Below are 19,367 nucleotides of genomic sequence, written 5' to 3'. Positions count from 1 at the left end.
TATTTAACTGCATGAAATAAGTATTTGATACATTACCAACTAGTAAATATTTCGGCTCTCAGTTCTTTTTTAAGAACCCCTCCTGTTCTCCACTCATTACCGGAAGTAACTGCACCGGTTTGAACTTGTTACCTGTATAAAAGACACCTGTTCACATGCTCAAACAAACAAACTCCAACCTCTCCACAATGGCCAAGACCAAAGAGCTGTGTAAGGACATCAGGGATAAAATAATAGACCTGCACAAGGCTGGGATGGGCTACAGGAAAATAAGCAAGGAGCTTGGTGAGAAGGTAACAACTGTTGGAGCGATTATTAGAAAATGGAAGAAGTTCAAGTTGACGGTCAGTCTGCCTCGTTCTGGGGCTCCGTGCAAGATCTCCCCTCGTGGGGCATCACTGATCATGAGGAAGGTGAGGGATCAGCCCAGAACTACACGGCAGGACCTGGTCAATGACCTGAAGAGAGCTGGAACCACAGTCTCGAAGAAAACCATCAGAAACACATTACGCCGTCATGGATTAAAATCCTACACCGCACGCAAGGTCTCGCTGCTGAAGCCAGTGCATGTCCAGACACGTCTGAAGTTTGCCACTGACCATCTGGATGATCCAGAGGAGCAATGGGAGAAGGTCATGTGGTCGGATGAGACCACAATTGAACTTTTTGGTCTAAACTCGGCTCGTCGTGTGTGGAAGAAAAAGAAGGATGAGTACAACCCCAAGAACACCATCCTAACCGTCAAACATGGAGGAGGAAACATCATTTTTTTGGGCTGCTTCTCTGCCAAGGGTACAGGACGACTGCACCGTATTGAGGGGAGGATGGATGGGGCTATGTATCGCCAGATCTTGGCTGACAAACTTCTTCCTTCAGTGAGAGCCCTGAATATGGGTCGTGGCTGGGTCTTCCAGCATGACAACGACCCAAAGCACTCAGCCAAGGTCACTAAAGAGTGGCTCCGTAAGAAGCATCTTAAGGTCCTGGAGTGGCCAAGCCAGTCACCAGATCTGAACCCAATAGAAAATCTATGGAGGGAGCTGAAAGTCCGTGTTGCCCGGCAGCAGCCCCGAAACCTGAAGGCTCTGGAGAAGATCTGCATAGAGGAGTGGGCCAAAATCCCTGCTGCAGTGTGTGCAAACGTTTGGTATCTGTAATAGCAAACAAAGTTTTCTGTATCAAATATTAAGTTCGATTTTTGTGATGTATCAAATACTTATTTCTTGCAATTAAATGCAAATTTATTATTTAAAAATCATACAACGTGATTTTCTGTTTTTTTGTATTAGATTCCATCCCTCACAGTTGAAGAGAACTTATGATACAAATTGCAGACCTCTACATGCTTTGCAAGTGGGAAAACCAGCAAAATCGGCAGTGTATCAAATACTTGTTCTCCCCACTGTACAAATGTTCAGTTAAAGAGATGGCTTGAGTGTCGAGGGCTGAAAAAGACGGGAAAAAGAGATGACCTGATCCAGAAGTAGCTTATTATTGACACCCTTTTCTTGTGCGCATTGCCTTACACCACTGACAATTACATTCTCCTGTTTCAACAAGCCATCCTTTACCACCATATGCCCTGTCTTTCTAATATATTATGTCCTCTGGTTGTGTTACGTCTCTGACCGTTGTTGGGGGTAATTTATATTGCTATTTTTGTGTAGCGATCGCAAATGCTACTCAGTGACAGCCAGTGAACACTTTTACACATTTTTTTCATTAATAACAAATCTTAATTCTAATAATTAATTGGCACTCCTCCCTTACTAAGGTGGTTTCTCTACAGCAGAAAAGGTAAAACTGTTAAATCTAGAGGCTACCTGTAGGCCTGAACAAGCTCACCACAAAAAGACCAAATCCAAACATGACTAACTTATTTTAAGATCCATATATATCAGTGATATATAAATGTCAGTCAAAGCAGTAGTACCACCTACAAGTAACTAGGTAGGAGGCCATAACATATACAGTTCTCAACAACTAAATAAAAACTAAATAAAAAAGATAGTTCATAAATATCACACTTGATATGTGAGCCAATCTGACTCTTGGCAACACAAGTCAGAACCACAGTGGCCGTCAGATACCATTTTACATTTTTTTAGGTCATTCATTGTCAGACAAAAGCAGCACGGCAAAACGCCACGCTAAAAAATAAGTAAAAATATCAAAATGGTTGACCTCTTCAGGGCGGGCTATGGCAGGCAATGGATCAGGATTGTCATCTGTAGGACCATGGCCGCCAATAAAATGTTTACTGCATATGAAGGTGAATGGCCTCACCTCGGTGACGTTAAACTGGTCTTTTGGACGTCCGCACAAGTTGATCCATTGTTCACATTGAATCCCTTTGACTTTTTGGCTTTGTGAAACATATGAAGAAAACATCCTTTATTGGTCGTAATGTCTAGAGTCGTTTCTACAAGTTCCATAGCAGCAGTGTTTACTTGGCATGTTATTTTTTGAAAGATTACCGGTAGAAAACAAGGAGTACTAGAATTGGTTGTATGCAGACGCGCTTTGATGTTGACCCCCTTCCGGTTTACGATGGTAACGTCACGCAGCCTTGCGGTCTAAATATAGCATTCGTACGGTACGCTCTTGGCTCCAAAGCTTAATTGTTTCAACAAGCGTTATTTGGCCATATTTGCATCCTTGGGAAAGACAGACTGACTGTTGCCACCTGCTGTCGATACTGTTGTTGTCCAAAATGCCTCATGCCTCCTAGCATGCATTGCAACAGTACAGACTTCATGTTCTGTGCTAATTCTATCTTCAGTTACTGTTCCAATTGTTTCATTAATTGCTATTTATGCTACAGGTTGTCCCCCGGTTTACGAACGAGTTCCCTTCCGATATTTTGTCTCAAATTTGGTGTGAACTAAAGATGTCACGATCGGGGTCCGATCACGTCATTTTCAAAGTATCGGAATCGGCAAAAAAATATCGGACATGCCTTTTTAAAAAAAAAAATATATATATATATATATATTATTTAAATCGTTTTCTAATTGTATTTAACGTTACAGACAAAATGTCTTACACTCATCCAGAGTAGTTATGGCTTAAAGTAGGGCTATCAAATTTATTGTGTTAACGGTGGTAATTACTTTTTTAAAATTAATCACGTTAAATAACGCATGCGCTGCACGACCCACTCACGCATTGTCGCGTTCAATGTATAAAGATGCCGTTTTACCTATAGATAGCGCTAAAAGGTAGCGTATAATGAGTAGAGAGAATTTTGACAGCCTTTGGAGCCATTTATTATGTGGCTAAAGCCTTACAATACCTCTCTCAGCAATTGAAAATTATGTGGGAGACAATGTGGGGAAGAAAAGTAATAGTTGATCATTTTCTTAACACCCTATGTTCTTTCCCAACGCAGAGAAGATATATCAATTGGTGCCCCTACGCACAGTCATGGTTGCACTTCCCATCTTTGGGCAGAAGTTAAATGGCTGCATTATCATTTACTGAAAGCTCAACAAATACACTAGATGGCAATATTTAGTCACAATATACAAAGTCACATTTATCCTTTAAGAATTACAAGTCTTTCTATCCGAGGATCCCTCTCACAGAAAGAATGTTAATAATGTAAATGCCATCTTGAGGATTTATTGTCATAATAAACAAATACAATACTTATGTACTGTATGTTGAAGGTATATATTCGTCCGAGTGTTATTCATTTTTTTCTTAATGCATTGCCAAAATGTACATGATCGGGAAAACTTATCGGGAATGATTGGAATTGAATCGGGAGCAAAAAAACATGATCGGAACAACCCTAGTGTGAACATAGCCAAAGAAATTGTAACGCCTTTGTCAGTTTTATGTTCCTTGGGCGGGTTAAAACTGAGAAATATTCTTGATTTCTCTTCTCATCCGCAAAGGTTAAAGAAAGTTATAATCTTATTTTGTCAAAGGGGTTAAAACTGAATATACCCGTTTTAAAAATCAAAAAGTCATCAAAATAAATGAAAACAATCACGGCTTCCTGAAACTCTCTATCTTTCTCCACATGTAATTCCATCACAGCGTTCAGCACTCAACACGCAAAGAGTCCCGGGGATCGGCCGGCACTATTTTTATCATAATTTCACAGAACCCTCCGGAATTAATCTGCGGGCTGGCAGCAGCTTTTGTTCCAGGCTGCTTGATGTCACGGGGCGGGCAAAGTATTTATTAAAAGCGGGGCGGCTCGCCCTTCTCTCGGTGCATCGGGGAGTCTGGATTTCCTTCTTTATTGTGGCCTTTTATCTCCGAGCGTCCGTGACGGACTGATCGATAAATCCGCGTGAGTTATTTTGTCTCTCTGCGTTATTGAGTTTGGGATGATTGCCTGTTGAGTGTTAACCACTTTTGCTAGAAATTTGGTGTCCATTGCGGGTATGTTAGCGATTTGCGGGTGTGTTGTGTTGCTGTCAAATGGAACAGCGTGCCAAAGGAAAGCAGCTGTGATATTTTCCCCACCTCACCTCAGGCTGCAGTCGCCTCTCTCCATGTCTTGCCGCTCCCTGTCTCTCAGTGAAATGCCGCTCGGATCCGTGTTCGGCAGGAGGCCCACGTCCCACCGCAACATCTGCACCAAGGTCCTGTTGGCCGAGGGGCGCGAGACGCCCTTCACTAAGCACTGTAACAACTACGAGAACTCTTATAGGGTAAGTGTATGCCATTTGAAATGTGCAATGTACAGTGGGGCAAATAAGTATTTAGTCAACCACCAATTGTGCAAGTTCTCCTACTTGAAAAGATTAGTGAGGCCTGTAATTGTCAACATGGGTAAATCTCAACCATGAGAGACAGAAAGTGGAAAAAAAACAGTAAATCTCATTTTTTGATTTTTAAAGAATTTATTTCCAAATTAGAGTGGAAAATAAGTATTTGGTCACCTACAAACAAGCAAGATTTCTGGCTGTCAAAGAGTCTAACGAGCCTCCACTCGTTACCTGTATTAATGGCACCTGTTTTAACTCAATATCGGTATAAAAGACACCTGTCTACAACCTCAGTCAGTCACACTCCAAACTCCGCTATGGCCAAGACCAAAGAGCTGTCGAAGGATACCAGAGACAAAATTTTAGACCTTCACCAGGCTGGGAAGAATGAATCTGCAATCGGTAAAATGCTTGGTGTAAAGAAATCAACTGTGGGAGCAATTATTAGAAAATGGAAGACATACAAGACCACTGATAATCTTCCTCAATCTGGGGTTCCATGCAAGATCTCACCCCATGGCGTCAAAATGATAACAAGAACAGTGAGCAAAAATCCCAGAACCACACCGGGGGACCTAGTGAATGGCCTACAGAGAGCTTGGACCACAGTAACAAAGTCTACTATCAGTGACACAATGCTCCGCCAGGGACTCAAATTCTGCGCTGCCAGACGTGTCCCCCTGCTGAAGAAAGTACACGTCCAGGCCCGTCTGCGGTTTGCTAGAGAGCATTTGGATGATCCAGAAGAGGACTGGGAGAATGTGTTATGGTCAGATGAAACCAAAATAGAGCTTTTTGGTAGAAACACAGGTTCACGTGTTTGGAGGAGAAAGAATACTGAATTGTATCCGAAGAACACCATACCCACTGTGAAGCATACGGGTGGAAACATCATGCTTTGGGGCTGTTTTTCTGCAAAGGGACCAGGACGACTGATCAGTGTAAAGGAAAGAATGAATGGGGCCATGTATCGAAAGATTTTGAGTGAAAATCTCCTTCCATGAGCAAGGGCATTGAAGATGAGACGTGGCTGGGTCTTTCAGCATGACAATGATCCCAAACACACAGCCGGGGCAACAAAAGAGTGGCTTCGTAAGAAGCATTTCAAGGTCCTGGAGTGGCCTAGCCATTCTAAAGATCTCAACCCCAGAGAAAATCTGTGGAGGTAGTTGAAAGCCCGTGTTGTCCAACGACAGCCCCAAAACATCACTGCTCTAGAGGAGCTCTGCATAGAGGAATGGGCCAAAATACCAGCAACAGTGTGTGAAAAGCCTGTGAAGAGTTACAGAAAACATTTGTCCTCCGTTATTGCCAACAAAGGGTACATAATAAAGTATTGAGATGAACTTTTGGTGTTGACCAAATACTTATTTTCCACCATGATTTGCAAATAAATTCTTTTAAAAAATCAAACAATGCGATTTTCTTTTTTTTTCTCCCACATTCTGTCTCTCATGGTTGAGGTTTACCCATGTTGACAATTACAGGCCTCGCTAATATTTTCAAGTGGGAGAACTTGCACAATTAGTGGTTGACTGAATACTTATTTGCCCCACTGTATCTTGCAATGTTGTGCGTGTCTGCAGACTCTTCAGACAGAGATTCAAACTCTGAAGGACCAGGTCCAGGAACTGCACAGAGATCTGACAAAGCACCACTCCATTATCAACACAGAGCAAATGGGCGAGATTCTGGACCGCTCACTGCACATTGATAGCCGGATCGCGTCGCAGTACAGCATGGTGGAGACCATGCGGGCCATGTTTGAAGAGGTGCCCAAGTGTCTTTGTCTTTTAAAATGTTTGGGAGTATCATTGTCATGGTTTTTCGCCTTGCAGATCTGGGACGAGACTTTTCAGAGGGTCACCAATGAGCAGGAGATCTATGAAGGTTTGTCTTTCCTAACAGTGTTTTATTCTTAGCCATAGACTTCAATATTAGTTGACGAGACAGCTCCTACAGACATTGCGGCACGGCTTACCGTAGGGGGCCGGGCCAGGCAGAGCGTCTTGGAAGCTTTCACTGTGATAAACTCAAAGAAACGTTTTGCTAGGGGTTGGAGTGATCTTTTTCAGCAGCCATATTTGTAGACATCTTTCAGTGACCCAACGCTGTTTTGACTCGGGTTAGCAAGCCAAAAGAACTACTCAATATCCCCCTAATCCATCAGTGCTTGCAATCGACGATTTTTACCCGTGGCTGTGTTGCGATCTCAATACGTTAGTTAATCAAAATGACAGATGACACTTTTGAGGAAAAATTGAGACACGGAGAAGTTATACATCATAAATTTCAAGACACAGATATCAAAATTCAATATTTTTTTTCAAGACTTTTAAAGGTATTATTCCCCAATTCATAAATTCAATGCTTTTAAGACTTTTTAAGACCCCACGGGAACCCTGTATACCAGGGGTCCCCAAACTACAGTCAGCGGGCTCCACATTTGGCCCACTGAACAATTTTTTTTTTTTTTTTTTGTCTTTTTCCCCAATAGTGTTATTTATTTCCTGGCTTTTTTCTGTGAAGAACCCAGAGAGGGTTATTTGGTTATTATCTATTTAATTAATATTGTTATTATATAATATGATATGATATAGGGCTGTCAAAATTATCGCGTTAACGGGCGGTAATTAATTTTTTAATTTATCACGTTAAAATATTTGACGCAATTAACGCACATGCCCCGCTCAAACAGATTAAAATGACAGCAAAGTGCAATGTCCACTTGTTATTTGTGTTTTTTGGAGTTTTGTCGCCCTCTGCTGGCGCTTGGGTGCGACTGATTTTATGGGCTTAAGCACCCATGAGCATTGTGTAATTATTGACATCAACAATGGTGAGCTACTAGTTGATTTTTTGATTGAAAATTTTACAAATTTTAATAAAACCAAAACATTAAGAGGGGTTTTGATATAAAATTTCTATAACTTTTACTAACATTTATCTTTTAAGAACTACAAGTCTTTCTATCCATGGATAGCTTTAAGACAATGTTAATAATGTTAATGCCATCTTGTTGATTTATTGTTATGATAAACAAATACAGTACTTATGTACCATATGTTGACTGAATATAGCCGTCTTATGTCTTATCTTTCCATTCCATCAATAATTTACAGAAAAATATGGCAAATTTTATAGATGGTTTGAATTGCAATTGATTACAATTAATTAATTTTTAAGCTGTAATTAACTCAATTAAAAATTTTAATCATTTGACAGTCCTAATATTATATTATTATTTTATTTACTTTTGTTCCATGGAGAATCCAGAAGGGGTTATTTGATTGTGGCTTTCTGAAAAGCAATAAATTTTTATATTTAGGCACTCCTGCAATCGTCACACCTTTTCTGTTATAAACTGACACCGGCCCCTCATCAGAGAAGGGAAAAGTTATGTGGCTCTCACAGAAAAAAGTTTGGGGACCCCTGCTGTATACGGTTCTATGTGTCATCTTTCCCCCATTCAAAATAATGAAAATTTCATAAATCCATTTCCTAAATTTGGATCCTTGCAGCTCAGCTCCACGATCTGATGCAGCTGAAGCAAGAAAACTCCTACCTGACCACCATCGCCAGGCAAATAAGTCCCTACATTCTTTCCATCGCCAAGGTCAAAGAAAGACTGGAACCCAGGTGGCATATTGATACCCATCTTTGATATAAAATATATTGACTAAAATGAAACAACATACATTTTCTAGACTCCAGGAGCCCAAAGAGTGCCGCGACGATCGCACAGAAACCATGTTGAAGATTTACGACGATGGCACCGCAACCGCAGCAGAACGTCAAGACGCGTAAGCACAACTGAGGTCCCCATTTTGGCATAGACCTGAAATACAGTTTACACACTGGCGGAAAGACAGATTCAAACATCCACCAGAAGACAAATGAAATGAAACATGACATTGAATGGTTTGCTTCCAACATACAGTGGTATGAAAAAGTATTTGAACCTTTTGGAATTTCTCACAATTCTGCATAAAATCAAATGTGATCTGATCTCTGTCAAAATCACACAGATGAAAAAACTGTCAGCTTTAACTAAAACCACCCAAACATTAATAGGTTTTCATATTTTAATGAGGATAGTACGCAAACAATGACAGAAGGCAGGGAAATAAGTAAGTGAACCATCATATTTAATATTTTGTGGCCCCTCTTTGGCAGCAATAACTTCAACCATACGCTTTCTGTAGCTGCAGATCAGTCAGACACATCGATCACGACTAATCTCGGCCCATTCTTCTCTACAAAACTGATGTAGTTCAGTCAGGTATTCACTGGGATGTCTGGCATGAATCGCTGTCTTTAGGTCATGCCACAGCATCTCAACGGGGTTCAAGTCTGGACTTTGACTTGGCCACTCCAGAATTATTTTTTTTTCTTCTGGGACCATTCTGAAGTTGATTTACTACTGTGTTTTGGATCATTGTGTTGTTGCAGCATCCATCCTCTTATTAGCTTCGACTGTCTAAAGGACGGTCTCAGGTTTTCCTGCAAAACATCCTGATAAACCTTTGAATTTATTCTTCCATTAATGATTGCAAGTTGTCCAGGCCCTGAGGCAGAAAAACAGCCCCAAATCATGATGCTCCCTCCACCATGCTTCACGGTGGGGATAAGGTGTTGATGCCGGTGAGCTGTTCCATTTTTCCTCCACACATGACGTTGTGTGTTATTCCCAAACAATTCAACTTTGGTTTTATCAGTCCACAAAATATTTTGGCAAAACTTCTGTGGAGTGTCCAAGTGCCTTTTTGCGAACATTAAATAAGCAACAATGTTTTTCTTTGACAGCAGTGGTTTCCTTCGTGAAGTCCTCCCATGAACACCATTCTTGGCCATAGTTTTACAGATAGTTGATGTGTGCACTGAGATATTGGATTGTGTTTTTGATTTCTGTAAGTCTTTAGCAGACACTCTAGGGTTCTTTTTTGTACCTCTCTGAGTATTCTGCGCTGAACTCTTGGCGTCATCCTTAGTGGACGGCCACTCCTTTGGAGAGAAGCAACAGTGCCAAACTCTCCATTTGTGGACAACTTCTCTGAGTGCCGATTGATGAACATCCAGACTTATAGAAATGGTTTTGTATTTTTTTCCCACTTTATACAAATCAACAATCCTTGATCGCAGGTCTTCAGACAGCTCTTTTGACCGAGCCATGATGCAGATACAATGCTTCTCATCAAGACATTTCTTACCAGGTGTGTGTTTTATAGCGGGCAGGGCAGCTATAAAACACTCATCAGTGATTGGGCACACACATGACTTAAATTGTATGGTGAGAATAGGTTTCCGTTGCTCTGTAAGTCTCCTTAGGTTGAGGGTTCACTTACTTATTTTTCCCCTTTCTGTCATTGTTGGCATGCTATCCTCATTAAAATATCGAAACCTATAAATCAGGGTTCACTAAATCTGGACCTCGGTGCCACATTTTCTGTCGTGTTTTCCATGTCTCTCTCCCCTAACACACCTGAATCAAATGATTGTGTCATCAGCAACTTCTCCAGAAGCCTGATAATGATCCTGATTATTTTGATTCAGGTGTGTTTGAGGAGGGAGACATGGAAAACACGACAGGAAAAGTGGCACCGAGGTCCGGATTTAGTGAACCCTGTTTGGTTGGCTTTAGTTAAAGCAGACACTGTTTTTTTCATTTGTGTGATTTTGGCAAATATCAGATCACATTTGATGGTGATTTTAAGTTGAAATATGAGAATTTCCAAAAGGTTCAGATACTTTTTCATACCATTGTAAGCACATGTGCTGCATCACTGAACACATGTCCGACTTTTTCTTGTTCTTTTTAGAAGTGACAAGCAGACGTGCGTCCCGGAACAAGACAAGAACAAGCACCCACTCATTCTGTAATGTCAACGCCTCATAGCAACCCTGGAGATACGCCGCATAGTGTACGTGACATTCTCCTAGCAGTAGGGTTGTGGTGGCGGGGGTCTGTCTGCGGGTGAGAAAGCTTTGCATGCCGCCGCTAAGTGGTTGAGGTCACACCACTGTCAGGGCCGCACTTCATCGTCCCCGCGAAGACAGTAGTGTCGCTCCGTCGGGGCTGAGTGTTAATGACTTCATGATTTGCCCTGTGGGCGCTCTTAAGGTAAACGTTCTCATTTGGGATTTTAATTTTACCCATGGTAAGCAGCTGTACTTGTATGAATTCATTTCCACAAAATGAAATCTGTTATCACTTCTTGAGATTTTTTTTCGGGTCTACTCATGGCGGACATGCCCAGTGAAATTTATCTTTCTAAAGGAAATTGGAATTGGGGGCACAAGCACAAGTTCATATTTGAAGCGCCCCAAAGTGACAGTAAATTGGCTCCCTCAAACTTAAATGGAAGACTTCCTGTGGCCTTTCAGGTATGGCGTTTGGAGAAAAATTGGAACTGGTGAATAAATAATAAATGATGAGAAGTTACTGTAATTTCCAGGCTGTAAGACGTTACTTTTTACTTCCACTTTGCACGCTTCGACTAAAACTCCGGTGAAGCTTATTAATGAATTTTTACAGGCTCATAAGCACTAAGTCTTTATGTGTAAATATTATATTTACTATTTAATATCATTATTAGGGCTGTCAAAATTATCGCCTTAACGGGCGGTAATTAATTTTTAAAAATTAATCACGTTAAAATAGTTGACGCATTTAACCCACATGCCCCGCTCAAACAGATTAAACTTGTGATTTTTGGTGTTTTGCCGCCTGCTGGCGCTTGAGTGCGACTAATTTTATGGGTTTCAGCACCATGAGCATTGTGTAATTATTGACATCAACAATGGCAAGCTACTAGTTTAGTCTTTGATTGAAAATTTTATTAAAACGAAAACATTAAGAGGGGTTTTAATATAAAACTTCTATAACTTGTACTAACATTTATCTTTTAAGAACTACAAGTCTTTCTATCCATGGATCGCTTTAAGAGAATGTTAATAATGTTAATGCCATCTTGTTGATTTATTGTTATAATAAACAAATACAGTACTTATGTACAGTATGTTGAATGTATATATGCGTCTTGTGTCTTATCTTTCCATTCCAACAATAATTTACAGACAAATATGGCATATTTTATAGATGGTTCGAATTGCGATTAATTACGATTAATTCATTTTTAAGCTGTGATTAACTCGATTAAAAATTTTAATCGTTTGACAGTCCTAATTATTACTATTAAAATACGTTACGAACGAGTTCTGTTCCTCTGCTGGCGACGTAACCCGAATTTCCACGTAAGTCGGAAATAGCCCTTTAAAGCAACACTTGGTAACTTTTCAGTCTTGGTCGAATTTAGCGATGCCGAACCTTTTTGAATTTCCCACATTTCTGCATAAAATCACCATCAAATGTGATCTGATCTTTGTCAAAATCACACAGATGAAAATACAGTGTCTGCTTTAACTAAAACCACCCAAACATTTATAGGTTTTCATATTTTAATGAGGATAGCATTTAAACAATGACAGAAGAGGGAAAAATAAGTAAATAAACCCTCTGCCTAAGGAGACTTAACCCTTTAACACCGAACATGTCGGATGCGACACATTTACGCATATCATCTTTGAAGCCTTGTCACACTGTAATTACGTCACCCACGTGCCGCTGGTTGCTTTCACTTGAAAGTACAGAAGTTGATGTCCACACCAGTTTTTATTTGAAGTCAATCGACCAAGTAAAACGGGAGATAATGTCATTTGAGTTTTATAGTTTTATTGCACTCATAAATATGCATTAAAACGCTGCATGGACCATGTGTCTATCTCCATATTTCCATCATTTCTTGTCCTTTTTCAAAATCGAAAGCAGCACAGAAGACTACATATCCCAAGAGCCGTTGTGATGTCAAGAAGGACGAACCTAATGTGAACATTTTTAATAAATTGCTGAGCGAGGCGCCAACTAAGGAAAGGGAGGCATGCGAATCAAGCAACAGCCGATTGGATTGAGCGAGCTACTTTGAAACGTGCAGAATGAATCATATAACTAAATTTAGTGCAAGCTAATGCATTATTTCATTAACTCAAGGAAGAGGATGAGCTGTATTTGTCGTTGTTTTCCTCGGCTGAGTCAGCGTCTCGGCGAGTAGAAGTGACAGCAGCGCGCAAATGGCGGAAGAGTAGGCTGTGTGACGCAGATCAGCGACCTGTTCAAGAACAAACTTTATTGAGTGCGCAAAAAATTGAGTGCGCAAAAAAAAAAAAACTTAATTGGGTCGCATGTCTGAAAAAATTGGATTGAACAGACTTGTCAATATATTTAGTCAGCCGCTAATTGTGCAAGTTCTCCCACTACATTAGAAAGGCCTGTAATTGTCAACATGGGTAAACCTCAACCATGAGAGACAGAATGTGGGAAAAAAACAGAAAATCACATTGTTTGATTTTTAAATTTTTAAACTTGGTCAATACCAAAAGTTCATCTCAATACTTTGTTATGTACCCTGTGTTGGCAATAACGGAGGCCAAACGTTTTCTGTAACTCTTCACAAGCTTTTCACACACTGTTGCTGGTATTTTGGCCCATTCCTTCATGCAGATCTCCACTAGAGCAGTGATGTTTTGGGGCTGTCGTTGGGCAACACGGACTTTCAACTCCTTCCACAGATTTTCTATGGGGTTGAGATCTTCAGAATGGCTAGGCCACTCCAGGACCTTGAAATGCTTCTTACGAAGCCAATCCTTTGTTGCCCTGGCTGTGTGTTTGGGATCATTGTCATGCTGGAAGACCAAGCCACGTCTCATCTTCAATGCCCTTGCTGATGGAAGGAGATTTTCACTCAAAATCTCTCGATACATGGCCCCATTCATTCTTTCCTAGATCAGTCGTCCCGGTCCCTTTGCAGAAAAACAGTCCCAAAGCATGGTGTTTCCACCCCCGTGCTTCAAAGTGGGTATGGTGTTCTTCGGATGCAATTCAATATTCTTTCTCCTCCAAACGCGAGAACCTGTGTTTCTACCAAAAAGTTCAATTTTGGTTTCATCTGACCATCACACATTCTCCCAGTCCTCTTCTGGATCTTCCAAATGCTCTCTAGTGAACCGCAGATAGGCCTGGACGTGTATTTTCTTCAGCAGGGGGACACGTCTGGAAGTGCAGGATTTGAGTCCCTGGCGGCGCATTGTGTTACTGATAGTAGCCTTTTTACTGTGGTCCTAGCTCTCTGTAGGTCATTCACTAGATCCCCCCGTGTGGTTCTGGGATTTTTGCTCACTGTTCTTGTTATCATTTTGACGCCACAGGGGGAGATCTTGCATGGAGCCCCAGATCAAGGAAGATTATGGTCCTGTATGTCTTCCATTTTCTGAAAATTGCTCCCACAGTTGATTTCTTTACACCAAGCATTTTACCTACTGCATATTCAGTCTTCCCAGCCTGGTGCAGGTCTACAATTTTGTCTCTGGTTTCCTTCGACAGCTCTTTGGTCTTGGCCATAGTGGAGTTTGGAGTGTGACTGACTGAGATTATGGACAGGTGTCTTTTATACCGATAATGAGTTAAAACAGGTGCCATTAATACAGGTAACGAGTGGAGCCTTGTTAGACCTCTTTAGAAGAAGCTTGATTGCATGTAAATATACTGTACCTTTACTGTTCTATACCTTTGATAAGGTGATGGGTACAATACCTAACTTCACAAAGAGATATCCTCCAAACCCTTTTTATGTTAGATGAGATATATAATTTTTCTTCTCACTATTTCGCACTTTATATAACCTGTTTTGACCATAGGATGTGTAAAGGCCAAAAACGCCTATGACCATACCTGCTGTTTGTGTTGAATTGTCAAACATAAAACTATTCAATCTTATTTGTTTCTATTGGATGTTTATCCTAACAAGTTGAATAAATATTATCAAGCTTCAAAACGGTTGGTCGAGCATGTTTGGTTGTCAGTGGGACATCAACATTACAAATTTTGAAAAAAGATTTTAGGATTTTTTTTTTTTTTTTTTGTCTTTTGGGGTCTAAAATGTGGATTATAACTGATCAGTGTAGAAAACAACAGTTTGGACATGAAGTTCAAGGCGTCCTGAAAAAAGGGACCCAACTTGGCCATTGTGAACAATTTTTTCTTTGAAATATAAAGGCAACGTCAAAGGCATGCAAATTTGGCCAAAATAGGCTTAGGTGTTAAAGGGTTAAAGAGCAATTGAAACCAATTTTTACCAAACATTTAAGTCAGGGGTGTGCCGAATCACTGATGAGTGGTTTAAAGCTGCCCTGCCCACTATAAAACACACACCTGGTAAGAAATGTCTTGATGAGAAGCATTGTCTGATGTGCTTGTACTTATGTACTGTATGTTGAATGTATATAGTCGTCCGAGTTGTATTCATTTTTTTCTTAATGCATTGCCAAAATGTATATGATCGGGAAAAATTATCGCGAATGATTGGAATTGAATCGGGAGCAAAAAAAAGCAATCGGATCGGGAAATATCTGGATCGGCAGATACTCAAACTAAAACGATCGGGATCGGATCGGGAGCAAAAATACATGATCGGAACAACCCTACTGGCAAGCGGGGTAGCCAGTTGGGTGGCTAACCAATTTATAGGGGTGGCCGTGGCCACCCCTGGCCACCCCCTGGTGGCGCCACTGGATTGACTCACTATTGATTACTATTATTTATTCACACAAGAATTGATCAGACGTCTATTGCTGTCAATGAGTGTTTTCAATGTCAATTTACTCAACACATACTCTCAGTAAATGAGTTAATGGTGACTAATGGAGTCGAAAAAGCTTATTTACATTTCAGTCACAGCCACTAAAGTCAAATAAATATTGAGTCTTGTTTTGCCTTGGGAAGCGGCGAAAAGGGTCCGAAGCGCACGTTCATTAAAAATGCATTTCTGACAGCCCAGTAACAAACGAGCGTGTTCCGGCGCCCCTCCCTCGCCTCCCCGAGGTCGTTCATCACGCCGACCCGACAGTCCGGCGAGCGGCTTTTCATTATTTCTCCCGCTCAGAAAGGGAAACTTTATTTTGACCGTCACGTTTTTTCCCCGTTTCGGGAAAGCGAGATTACACGTTGAAAGTTTTCGGCAAGTAATTGAGCATTAAAGATGGAGGAAGGAGATAAAATGAAAGTTTAATCATCTTCTGGAAGGGGAATTTGGGTCAGCGAGGAATAAAAAGAATACAATTAGAGCAAATAGAGCTGATTTAGAGGGAAGAACACACACGTGATCGCGTAATGAGAAGCCGATAAGCCCTCGAGTGACTGCATTTTTAAAGTTTTAAGTATTTCTGTGACAATTCTCTCTCAAAAAAAGGTTTTTTTTTCAATTCTCAATTGGTAAAGGCAACATTGGCGCTAAATGAGGTTTGCTAACACTTCGTCCAAACATCTCCGGGGATGCTCGCTGTCGCCATAACAAATGGACTTCCTGTTATTGCTTCCCGCCTCAATTAGCCGGCGGCGCGTGTGTCCTTGACCCGGAGGACTCGCAAGCGTGAGGCTGTGTCAAAGTCGCTCTTATTCGGCCTCCTCAAAATCTACGTCCTCCATTTCGCTGCCCGCACGCTAATCTATCTTGAGTGTCATTTACGAAATAGTCAATAATGAGTTCATTTTGTTTTGTTACATTTTGTCAATTAGCTTGTGTTAGCTTGGAAACGGGTTGGTCTTTTCCTTGCCAAGAAATCCTGCAGTTGTGTTTTGGAACTGGTCTTATTAGTACAGAATCCAGCAGAGGTGGGTAGATAAGCCAAAAATTTTACTCAAACAAGAGTTGCATTACTTCAAAATAATATTACTAAAGTAAAAGTAGTCATCCAATAAATGTATTCAAGTACAAGTAAAAAAAAAAATTCGGTAGCCGACAATCCAGTGAGGAAAATAAGTATTTGAACACGCTGCGATTTTACAAGTTCTCCCACTTCTAAATCATGTAGGTGTCTGAAATTTTCATTGTTGGTGCATGTCCACTGTCAGAGACAATCTAAAGAAAAAAAATCTCGAAATCACAGTGTATGATTTTTTAACAATTTATTTGTAATATACTGCTGCAAATACAGTGGGGTAAATAAGTATTTAGTCAACCACCAATTGTGCAATTTCTCCCACTTGAAAAGATTAGTAAGGCCTGTAATTGTCAACATGGGTAAACCTCAACCATGAGAGACAATGTGGAAACAGAAAATCACATTGTTTGATTTTTAAAGAATTTATTTCCGAATTAGAGTGGAAAATAAGTATTTGGTCACCTACAAACAGCAAGATTTCTGGCTGTCAAAGAGGTCTAACTACTTCTAACAAGGTCTAACGAGGCCTCGTTACCTGTATTAATGGCACCTGTTTTAACTCATTATTGGTATAAAAGACACCTGTCCACAAGCTCAGTCAGTCACACTCAAAACTCCACTATGGCCAAGACCAAAGAGCTGTCGAAGGACACCAGAGACAAAACTGTAGACCTGCACCAGGTTGGGAAGACTGAAAATGCAATAGGTAAAATGTTTGGTGTAAAGAAATCAACTGTGGGAGCAATTATTAGAAAATGGAAGACATACAAGACCACTGATAATCTCCCTCGATCTGGGGCTACATGCAAGATCTTACCCCGTGGCGTCAAAATGATAACAAGAATGGTGAGCAAAAATCCCAGAACCACACGGGGGGACCTAGTGAATGACCTACGAAGAGCTGGGACCACAGTAACAAAGGCTACTATCAGTAACACAATGCGCCGCCAGGGACTCAAATCCTGCACTGCCAGACGTGTCCCCCTACCGAAGAAAGTACACGTCCAGGCCCGTCTGCGGTTCACTAGAGAGCATTTGGATGATCCATAAGAGGACTGGGAGAATGTGTTATGGTCAGATGAAACCAAAATAGAACTTTTTGTTAGAAACACAGGTTCTTGTGTTTGGAAAAAAAAGAATACTGAATTGCATCCGAAGAACACCATACCCACTGTGAAGCATAGGGGTGGAAACATTGTGCTTTGGGGCTGTTTTTCTGCAAAGGGACCAGGACGACTGATCTGTGTAAAGGAAAGAATGAATGGGGCCATGTATTGAGTGAAAATCTCCTTCCATCAGCAAGGGCATTGAAGATGAGACGTGGCTGGGTCTTTCAGCATGACAACGATCCCAAACACACAGCCAGGGTAACAAAGGAGTGGCTTCGTAAGAAGCATTTCAAGGTCCTGGAGTGGCCTAGCCAGTCTCCAGATCTCAACCCCATAGAAAATCTGTGGAGGGAGTTGAAAGTCCGTGTTGCCCAACGATAGCCCCAAAACATCACTGCTCTAGAGGAGATCTGCATGGAGGAATAGGCCAAAATACCAGCAACAGCGTGTGAAAAGCTTGTGAAGAGTTACAGAAAATGTGATTTTCTGTTTTTGTGCCCCACATTCTGTCTCTCATGTTTGAGGTTTACCCATGTTGACAATTACAGGCCTCTCTAATGTTTTTAAGTGGGAGAACTTGCACAATTAGTGGTTGACTAAATACTTATATGCCCCTCTGTAGGTAATTGAATACCTGTCTATTAGCTAGAATTGTGAGCCCATGAGACCTGCTAGTCGCCTTAAAAAGTCCAACGAATAAGTGGAGGTGGACTTTCTGAGTCTCAGACTTTTTGATCTGTTTGAGGCGGTTAGCTGCATATAAACACCTGTCCACCCCATACAATCAGGAAGGCTCCAGTTACTAACATGGTCAAGACCAAAAACCTGTCCAAAGACACCAGTGACAGAATTGTAGACCCCTCCAAGGCTGGAAGGGTGATGGAGCAATTACAAAGCAGCTTGGTGATATAAGCAGTGTTGTTAATCTTACTTTTAAAAAGTAATTAATTAAAGTTGCAAATTACTTCTTCCAGAAAGTAATTGAGTTAGTAACTCGCAGTATAATACAAATAAATTGTTAAAAAATCATACACTCTCATTTCAGGATTTTTTTTTTCCAGATTGTCTCTCACACTGGACAAGCACCTACCATGAAAATTTCAAACCCGCCCATCAATTCTCAGAACTTGCAAAATCGTAGGGTGCAAATATTTACTCATTTAGTTTTAACAGTTATAATCTATGTTTTTTGTTTGTTTTTCCAAAGGATAACGCTTACTGTTTAGCTCGAAACGTTTGTTTACAAGCAAATTAAAACACTATGCTAACATTTGTATCCAGGTTAGCTTTTTTACTTTGGGTTCAAAATGCTAGCAGTATGCTACCAGTGGTATCGTTTTACCATTTTACTTGGCATTCATGTAAAAAAAAACAAAAAAACTTGACTTTAGTCCTATGTAAAAACAAAGATTTGCACATTTGGACTGTATGCTAATGTTTAAACGAAAGGCTAACATTTGTGTCTGTATTCGTTCACTTTGCGCTCAAATAGTAATAAAAATGCTGATAATTGCATCTTTTTTCCGCTATCATTTTACTTGGCATTCATGTAAAAAAATACTTAGTTCTTTATTTTTGAATAAGAACACAAATTTGTGCACATTTATTAATCATGCTAATATTAACAAAAATGCTAACATCCTTGTCTGTTCCTTTTATTCTGTGCTGATATGCAAAACATTTTTCATGAATTTTGTTGTTCTTGGAGACAAAATGCAAATGTTTGTATCAATTTTTTTTTGTTTGACTTTGTATTCAT

General features: G+C 40.5%; 1 protein-coding gene across 2 annotated transcripts in view; it reads left to right on the top strand.

Moving 5' to 3' along the window:
- rnf207a (ring finger protein 207a) overlaps positions 1-18,803 on the top strand; it is a 50,880-nt gene extending 32,077 nt beyond the window's left edge. Inside the window, exons 13-19 of one of the 2 annotated variants that reach the window (XM_057847107.1) lie at positions 4,493-4,670; positions 6,314-6,499; positions 6,566-6,617; positions 8,249-8,366; positions 8,435-8,530; positions 10,547-10,648; positions 18,654-18,803. In XM_057847107.1, coding sequence (XP_057703090.1) covers positions 4,493-4,670; positions 6,314-6,499; positions 6,566-6,617; positions 8,249-8,366; positions 8,435-8,530; positions 10,547-10,607 — 691 coding nt within the window. In that variant the 3' untranslated portion in view covers positions 10,608-10,648; positions 18,654-18,803. Of the gene's footprint in view, positions 1-4,492; positions 4,671-6,313; positions 6,500-6,565; positions 6,618-8,248; positions 8,367-8,434; positions 8,531-10,546; positions 12,865-18,653 lie in introns of those variants that run through there. The other variant, XM_057847105.1, reaches the window with a different exon arrangement.
- The last annotated feature ends 564 nt before the right edge of the window (positions 18,804-19,367 follow it).

The sequence above is a fragment of the Corythoichthys intestinalis genome, chromosome 9 (genome assembly GCF_030265065.1).
Source record: "Corythoichthys intestinalis isolate RoL2023-P3 chromosome 9, ASM3026506v1, whole genome shotgun sequence".
Taxonomy (NCBI): domain Eukaryota; kingdom Metazoa; phylum Chordata; class Actinopteri; order Syngnathiformes; family Syngnathidae; genus Corythoichthys; species Corythoichthys intestinalis.
The sequence above is the reverse complement of the archived record's forward strand: the minus strand, read 5'-3'. Positions and strand labels throughout refer to the sequence as shown.